Source organism: Neophocaena asiaeorientalis, unplaced genomic scaffold (genome assembly GCF_003031525.2).
Source record: "Neophocaena asiaeorientalis asiaeorientalis breed wild unplaced genomic scaffold, Neophocaena_asiaeorientalis_V1.1 scaffold110, whole genome shotgun sequence".
Classification (NCBI taxonomy): Eukaryota; Metazoa; Chordata; class Mammalia; order Artiodactyla; family Phocoenidae; genus Neophocaena; species Neophocaena asiaeorientalis.
The window spans coordinates 6,394,689-6,403,039 of NW_020175053.1; the positions used below are offsets into that span (position 1 = coordinate 6,394,689).

The 8,351-nt window shown below is 66.2% G+C and overlaps 1 protein-coding gene across 3 annotated transcripts; it reads right to left on the minus strand.

The window, feature by feature from the left end:
* Positions 1 to 396: 396 nt before the first annotated feature.
* SEPTIN5 (septin 5) lies at positions 397 to 8,335 on the minus strand. Of its 3 annotated transcripts, XM_024763764.1 has the most exons (12): positions 4,702 to 4,800; positions 4,469 to 4,534; positions 3,998 to 4,094; positions 3,810 to 3,896; positions 3,446 to 3,569; positions 3,233 to 3,367; positions 3,010 to 3,127; positions 2,820 to 2,921; positions 1,924 to 2,020; positions 1,704 to 1,839; positions 1,482 to 1,584; positions 403 to 1,375 (listed from the first exon to the last, which is right to left on the minus strand). In XM_024763764.1, the coding sequence occupies exons 1-12, from the start codon at positions 4,780 to 4,782 to the stop codon at positions 1,319 to 1,321; spliced, it is 1,203 nt and encodes a 400-aa protein (XP_024619532.1). In that variant the 5' UTR covers positions 4,783 to 4,800; the 3' UTR covers positions 403 to 1,318. The 3 variants fall into 3 exon arrangements, with proteins under 3 accessions (XP_024619531.1, XP_024619532.1, XP_024619530.1); XM_024763763.1 differs by lacking the exons at positions 4,469 to 4,534; positions 4,702 to 4,800 and adding an exon at positions 8,320 to 8,335 and having other exon boundaries at positions 397 to 1,375; XM_024763762.1 differs by lacking the exon at positions 4,469 to 4,534 and having other exon boundaries at positions 4,702 to 4,890.
* Positions 8,336 to 8,351: the final 16 nt, after the last annotated feature.

The window sequence follows — 8,351 nt, forward strand, 5'->3', positions numbered from 1 at the left end:
CATTGGGGCTCCTGGGCGGGGTCCCGGGGCACCCGCGTGCCCCCCATCACCCGCGAGCCTCTCCACCCCGACAGCCCGGCACACCGGCTGGAAGTGCCCTCTAAGTCTGACCCAAACCTCTCCCGACTACAGCCCAGAGGACAGAGCACCTCCCCACCGGACTCTACTCAGGGAGCGGCCTGGGCCGGGCAGACCCCAGACTCACCGGAGCCCATGGCGAGAGGACAGCGGTCCAGCTAGCTCTGGAGCGCCAGGCAGCAGCCGCAGAACAGCCCCGTCGCAAATAACCAGTAGGCCAAGCCGGCAGCGCAGATACAGCGCTATCGCCAGGCTGCCGGCCGACCCGTCTTCCGCCCCACTCGCTCCCAGGGGCGCACGGAGCACTCGGACACCCTCTTCGACGTTCACCAACATTGTTCTCCTGTCACCAGGACAGGACGCAGCATTCACAACTGAACAAACTGGAGAATGGGGCTTGGGGGCAGGGACCATGCGGGGGGAGGGATGGGGGACCAAGGGCTCAGGAACCCGGGGCAACAGTGCTGCTGCGGGGAACAGGCCTCCAGCGACCAACAGGGAAGGGTGGTCCAGGGATGGGGGTTGCCAGTTTGCCCACCACGCACTGCTCCTGGAGCCGGGCCATGGCCGTGGGGGAGGGGCGTAGGCATTTACAAGCATCCCAGCCCCATTATTCCTCTCCAGCAGCCAGCTGGCCTCCTAAGGTCTGGAGGGATCCTAATTGCTTCGGCTGTCCAACCTGCCCGCTGAGCTACCTGGTGAGTGGGTGAGGAGGTAAGAAGGACCTGGCCCACCTCAGCACAAAGTGAGGGCTCCCAAGTTCACTCTGCAGCACTGGGCAGGGAATAGGCCCAGGATCCTGCGGACCTGCTCCCCTATTCTGCCTTGGTTTACCCGCCCATCTGAGTAGGGCCTGGAATCTAAGTGCTGTGACCTTCTGGGTTGGGGAGAGATCTCAGAAGTCACCACCCAACTTAGCTCCTGCTCCCCCAAGGCCAGAGAGGGCTGGTTGTGGGGGCCATTGTCCAGGCCCCTTGGAAGCAGACACAAATGACGGGAGGGGCTGATGCTGAGAATAAATTAGGGCTGGCTGGGGGCTGCGACCCCGCGTCTCTGGGTCAGTTCAGGAACAGTAGGGAAAAGTCCAGGTCTGGGCCACTCTGGAATTGGGTCTGTGTCCAGGCCTGTTAGCGATCCAGACGAATCCGGTGTCCAGTCCAGGCCAGTCGGGGTCCAGGGGTGGGAAGGGCCAGCCTGGAAACTGGCAGTATATCCACGGAGAAGTGGGGCTGGGGCGGGGTCACTGGTCCTGCATTTGCTGCTTCATTTTCTGCAGCATCTCCTGCATGCGCCTTAGCTGGGGGCGGGGCAGGAACAACGGAGGGTGGGGTGAGAAGTGCGATGGGCCGGGCCTGGCCCTGTCCCCGCCCCCAGCCCCTGCTCCTCCCCTGCTGCCTACCAACCTCCTCATCCTTCATCCTGATGAGCTTCTCCGTCTCAGCATCGGGGGTTGGCAGTGGCAGGATGGGGATGGGGCTCTCCATGCGGCTGTCCTGCGTCAGTTTGCTGCAGGGTGGACACCAGGGATAAGCTGCTGGGGGCTGGGCTGACCCTCGATACCCTGTGGCTCCCACGCCTCTGGGTGGGGGGGTCAGGGCAGGTCCGAGGGCGGGTGGGTCACGCACCTGGTCATCTGCTGGATGCAGTGCGCTCGGTAGTTCTCGTAGTGCACGTCGCACGTCACGTCCTTGAGGTCGTGCATGTGTGTGCGGATGAGCATGTTGCGAAGCTTCACGAAGTCGCAGTGTGCCTGGTTCTCCACTGCGGGCAGGGGCGGGCGGTGGGTGAGGTGCCGGCCCAGGGGAGCCTTCCCACCCAAACGCTGTGCCCCAGGCCTCGACTCACCCTCCACGATCCCCCAGGGGTACAGACGCCCCCGGACCCGCTGCCCCTTGGCCTCCACCACCGTGTTGCTGCCGATAACAGCGAAGGGTGCGCTCTCCTGGGGGGGGCAGGTGCAAGGGCTCACTCCCAGTTAGCATGGGTGTGGGGTCAGTGGTGGGAGAGGGGCATGGGCACTAAGCGCCTGGCCCGCCCCTCCACAATGACCATCAACAACCTCTCCCCAAAGAGACCCTGTTGTCCCCACCTCTGGCCTCTCTGTTGCCAGCTGAAGCCAGAACTGGTGCAGCTTACACCTTAGGGCTTTTGCTGGGCCGTGCCCATCAGATGTACCCCCCCTCCTGATATCCCCACCACCAACAGCCACTCCATCTAGTGCCTCCCCATTCCTTTCCCAGGGCAGAGCCCATGCCTCCTGTTAGCGATACCCCTGCTGACTTCGGGGTGAAAGGTCCACCCTGCTCCTGGCTCGGTGGCCACCTGTCCCCAGCTTGGGCTTGCCATCACCACTCTAACCCCCGGGGCACTCAAAGCCACCCCCCCTCCCCCCGGAGCTCAGAATTCTGGGAGGCAGGACATGCACAGGCCTGGGGCCATTGGACTAGGCCCTTCTGTGGGTGAAGCATGGCGAGGGGGCTGAGAGAAGGGCCAGGGTGGGGGCCTGGCCAGTGGCTGTGCCTTTAGATCCTGGCAAGCATTCCATGACCTATTAACTACATGGGGACCCAACTACACAAGCCAGCGGGGGACCTGGGCTGCCCTAGCCCCAGCCCCAGGTGAAGACTCTATGGCCTGGACGAAACACTCCTGCCCCCCAGGTCAGACCTGGGCCCGGGCCCTCCTCCCGACCTGGTGTAAAGTGGCCTCTGGGTCCCTTACCCCCAGTGCTGCAGCCTCACCTTCAGTTCCCGGTCCTGCTGCTTAAAGTCCTCGTCCTCGTCCGAGTCACACTCAGGAAACTGGTAAACGTGGATCCCAAACTTGTCTATCTCCTCCCGGATCTGCGGCAGGCAAGGGCCATCAGGTGAGGGGCTGGTGCCCTTGGCCCCACCAGAGTCCCGGCTGCGCCCCGCGGCCGCACAGGCTCACCCGCTCCTTCAGCTTCCGGATCTCACCGGGGACGAGACAGTCGGCTTTGGCAATGAGGGGCACGATGTTCACCTTCTCGTGCAGGGCTTTCATGAAGCCCACGTCCACTGGCCGCAGCCTGTGGAGAGCAGCCAGGGCGAGGGCCTCATGGGGTGGGGGTGGTGGGAGGGGGCGCCGCAGGGATGGGCAGGACCCGCACCCCTGGCCCAGAGGAGCCACCTACCCGTGCCCAAAAGGGGAAATGAAGTACAAGCAGCAGTGCACACGGTTGTCCTGGATGTTCTTGCGGTTGAGGCCGCTCTCGTCCCGGAAATACTGCTCAAACTGCTGGTCCACGTAGTCGGTGATGGGCTTCCAGCTGGGGGCAGGGGGAACATGAGGCCAGGCTGGTGGCTGGTGGCCAGGGGCCAGGGCAGACCGGGCAGGCCTTCCTCACCACTCAGAGTTGTTGACGGCGTCCCCGAAGCCTGGTGTGTCCACAATGGTGAGCTTCAGCTTGACCCCCTTCTCCTCAATGTCCACCGTGTGCTTCAGGATCTCGACCGTCTGGCTGATGCGCTCTGTGGCAAGGCGGGTGGGGGGACAGACCCTCACAGACCCTCTGTGACCCTCACTCCCACCCCGGGCAGCCCAGACCCTTGTTCTCATCCCTGGCTATGTGGCCCGGCGGTGATCTGGACCCTGAACGGGAGACCCATGCTTCGGGGACAGAGGAGCAGGGCTGGACCTGGAAGGAGCCCTTGGAGAGGTCACCCCGCAGGGGATGGTGGCAGCGCCAGGGCCGCGTGGGGCCCACTCACCCTCAGCACTGAGCAGCTTCCGTTCCTTGTACAAGTCAGTCAGGAAGAGGCTGTGGACCAGTGTGGACTTCCCCAGGCCCGACTCCCCTGCCCACAGGTGCAGTGAGGAAGTCGGGTCAGGTCCCAGGCCCCAGACAGAGCCTGGCTGCCAGTGCCCCACCCCACGCCCTGGAGGCCGGCCCACTCACCCGCCACCATGAGCGTGAAGTCGAAGCCCTTCTTCACAGACTTGCGGTGCACCTGATTGGGCAGTGTGGCGAAGCCCACGTACTGCTTGTCGATGTCCTGGTGGGGGCGGGCGGGTCAGGGGCACGCTGGGGTTCCTGGGGCAGCCCGGTGCCTTGGCCCCTACCCAGCTCAGGCCAGGGGGCAGCAGGGCAGGGTCCCCAGGGAGGGGTCATCTCAATGGCAGAAGTGGGTGAGGGCCTGTGGGCAAAGGCCCTGGAGGTGGAAGGCAGGTGGGGGTGGAGGGTGGAGGCGCCCGCGAGGGCTTCGCAGGGACCGAGATGGAGTCTGTGTGCGTGTGGAGGGGGGTCGCAGGCACAGCGGGCAAGGCGGTGTCCCCCCCTTGGGTGGTGGGCAGAGGGCACCAGGACCCAGACCCCTCACACACGCCCAAGGCCCTCAGAGGCTGGAGAAGCCCCCACCTCAATACTCACCCCTCCTGAGTGTAAGGGGTGGGAGGCCCCGTCTGGCCCCGATCCAGCCGCGGGGGTGGCTGGCTGCTGCGACGGCGGAGCAGGGGCTATTTATAGACAGCGGCGCCCAGCCTCCCGCGGCCTCCGGCGCCCACCCCAGGACCCCGGCCCTGCGGCTCCCGTCGCATCCCCGGTCCGTGCGCGGGGGGCGGGCGCACAGCTGACCCACCTTCCGCTCCCCTCTCCACACACACCTTGAGCCGCCTCTGGGCCTGGGTCCGCGGCGACAGCAGCTGCTCCACCAGGCGGTCCTGGGGTGCCGCCAGCGAGTCCATTGCAGCGACCCCGGGACCTTGCCCGCTGCGCTGGGGCCCAGAGTGCGTCAGGCCCACCCGGCGTAGCTGTGCGCCAGGGGCTCGCGCGCTGTGCGGCCCCGAGGCCCTGTTCTCGCCCCCGGGTTACGGGTTACGGGTTACGGACGCGGGAACCGAAGCCCGGAGGGGCGGCGCTCACGCGATGCCCGGACCCCGATGCCACCAAGCCGCTCGCCTGCCCCAGGCGGGCCTGCCCCTGGCACAGGCGGGCCCTCGCGCCGGAGAGGAGCGCGCGGTCTCCGGGAGACAGTCGCCTGGAAATTGGGCCGCGCGGGCGGAGCCACGGAGCTGAGGAGGGCAGGGCCCAGCTCGGCGGGCTGGCGGGCGGCTGCGCGCAGAGCAGCGCGGCTCAGGCCGTCAGTCCAGCGACTGCACAGCCGGGTGGGCGGGGGACCGGGTCCACGGCCGGGTCTGCGCTGCCGCGTCCCGCCTGCCAGAGGGCGCCCGAGTACGCCCCCATCCACGCGTGCGCCCGAGGGAGCCCGCCCGGTCCCCCTACTCTCCCGCGGCGGTGTCACAGAGGCGCCCCCAGCTACCCACCGACGCACGGCCCGCCCCTCGCGTGTGTGCGCGTGTGTCTGGAGAATTCTTACCGCCGTGGCCGCCGAGAGAAGTTGGGAACCTGCGAGGGCAGAGCCCACCTCCCCACCCAGGCCCGCGGAGGCTTACGTTGGGGGAAGGGAGCGATCAGAGCACTAGATGCCCAACCCCTACCCCCACCTCTGCAAACTTGGAAGCTGTGGCCAGTGCGTAGCTCCACAAACCCACCGGCCAGCCCTGCGCTGCCACCTCTGCCCCCAGACAGCCGCTGCCAGCAGAGGTAGGGGGTGCTGGAGTGAACCCTTCCCCCTAAGGGGGACACTCCCTCTGAGCTTCCACCCTGCTCTCACTTTCAGGACTGGGCAACACAGGGCCTGTAGGGCTCCAGCCAGCTCAGCCCTCACACCTGTGAGGCCACTCCAGGGACCACAGGGGTCTCCTGAGCCCCCAAACCCTTCCTCACTGACCCTACCCGCAGGACCCACCAGAATCTGAACAAGCCAGCACCAGCCCGGTGGCAAGGGAGGCCTGCAAAGGAGCTGGGGATCCAAAGAGACGTGTCCCTGGACTGTGCGTCAGTGGGAACGGGAGGCCCCACAGTTCTCCCCCACCTAGGCCCTCCCTTCTTGGCTCCCCGCTTAAGGGGCCTCTGTCCCCCTGTCTAGGCTCATGCTGCTGCTGTGTGGCCTGGAGGCCGCTGGCACCTGGGGAGGAGGGGTGGGCCCACTGCTGGGAACAGGGGAGCCTTTTATCCGAGAGGTGGGGGGAGCCACAGGCCCCAGCTCCCCAGCCCGCCCCCAGCCCTGGCTCTGAGAAAGCCTCTGCGCTGGCCCCAGCCCTCCACCACGCGGACCTGCGAGGGGCCTTGGGGCTGAGTCCCACCCAGCCTCCACCCCTGGCTCCAATTTAGACATGGCCCCTCGGCCCACTTCCTGCCCAGACAGGCTGACATCTCAGGCCCAAGGCATCTCCAGGAGGACAGACAGAGCTGGCACCCCACAGCCTGGTGCCTGATGGGCTCGTTGCCCCCAGAAGGCCTCAGTTTCCCTATCGGTAAGGCACAGCCTCAGCGGAGGTCCGGGTCAGGGGGACAAGACCAGCTCCCTGCCTGCCTGCCCCGTCCCCTGACTTCGTCCAGATGGGGCCTGGGGATTCCCTGGGGGATCCCCAAGGAAGGGGCCCTTCTACTCCCTTTCTCTGGCCCCCGAGGCACAACAAATACTCCTCAGGACTTCCCGAGCCACAGACACTGCTGCGCCCACCTCCTCCCCACCTCCTCCTGGAGCCTGACACTCTCGAGGCATTTCCATTCTTAGAACCACCCCAGCTGCCAGAGCCAGTGAAGGCCCCACCACTGCTAGAGATGGGGTGGGAGTTGGAGGAGGGGGCACAGAGGACCACCAGAGCCCTCCCCAGTGTCTGAGATGGGTGCGCACAGAGGGGGCCCACAGAGCTCCCCTGCCCCCTTTCCCAGAGTGCAGACAGGCTGAGTCTCAGTAACACCAACCATGGAACAGCAAAGTTACTGCAGGCTTCCGGCTCCCCCAGACCCACGGGGAGCCTTCCCCAAACACCGGGCTCCCTGGCCCTGCTCCCAGGGAACCCCACACCCCACCCACATAATGCTCTCTCCCTCTGGTCCTGGGAGCAGGGGACAGGTAAGGCTGGTCCTAGCTGAGCTCCAGGAGGGGTAGACAGGCCTGAAGGGGCTTGAGCCTCAGCAGGGGGGGTCCCTGAGTGCCCGCAGGCCCAGGAGAAGGGGGGCTGGTCTCCCAGGCTTTCCCTCTTTCTCTCCCTTGAACAATAGCTTGGTGGCAGTGTGTCCCTGCATCTCCTTCATTGTTTGACCCGCCATGATGGGGAGGCAGCTCTTGTCCCAGGCTCCCCAGGGAGCCCCTTGCTGGCAGGATGAGGTGGTCGTGGCCCCTCCTTGTGAGCCTCACCCGTCCCTGGGTGGGGCGTATCCCTGCTAGGGGCCTGGCACTGGGCAGGAGTGATTCCCAGCCCCCACCCCACCTGCTGGGCCACTCCTGGCCCGCCTGCCGCACCTAGGCCAAGACTTCGGGTTCCACCCAGCATCCACCCAGGGTGTGAGCCCCCATCCCAGACGAGGGTTGCCAAGGCCACCCTGATGCCAGAGTTGGGCTCTTCTTTTCTGCCCTAAACATGGCTGAGCTCAAGCCAGAGAGGCCCCCAGCAGGGCTGCCCCAGAGCCCCCAGCTCCCCCAGGTTCCCCACCCCCCCCACGCCCTCTTGGGGTCTCCTAGCTGTTTAAACCTGACCTCAGCTAGGTTCACAGCGAGTGCCCAGGCCAGCCTCCTGTCCGACCCTCTCTTCCTGGAGGCTGGGGTCTAGGCCGGCCCTTTGAGAAATCAGTTTGTACCCCCTAGATCTGAAGACTGGTGCTGGGCACCGGGATGACTCAGACCAGGCCCTGGAAACTCCCAGTCTGGGGAAGAGGCCTGGCCACAGATCAGCCCACTCACATTGGTGTGTGCAGAGAGGAGGCATAAGATGCAGAGAAGTTGGGTGGGGTGGCCAGAGGTTCCCCTGTGGGGCTGCTCAGGGACTGGCCCTGGCTGGTGGACTCAAACCCCTCCCCCAGCCCGTGGCCTTTCATGACCATGGCCTCACACAGGACCCCCAGCACACGGCCACGGGCCAGGTCAGCAAAGAGAGGCTGGTGCTGGACCAGTGGGAGAGGGGCACCCAGCCCATCCCCCATCCGGGGAGGAGCGCACGCCGTGCCTCGAGGGTCAGGAGCCAGGCCCAGAGGCACTGCGGCCGCTCCTCCCCTCTGCAGCCCCGGGTTGGCAGCACTGCCCAGCCTGACAATCGGTTATCGGTTATCGCGACAGAGCGGAATGACGGCCGGCGGGGGCGGGGTCGCGTTGGGGCGCCGCGCGTTGGTGGCACAATGGGTGACAGCGGGCCAGGTGAGCGACGGCGCACACGTACCTGCTTGTCCTCTGCGGGGTCGGGTGGGGTCG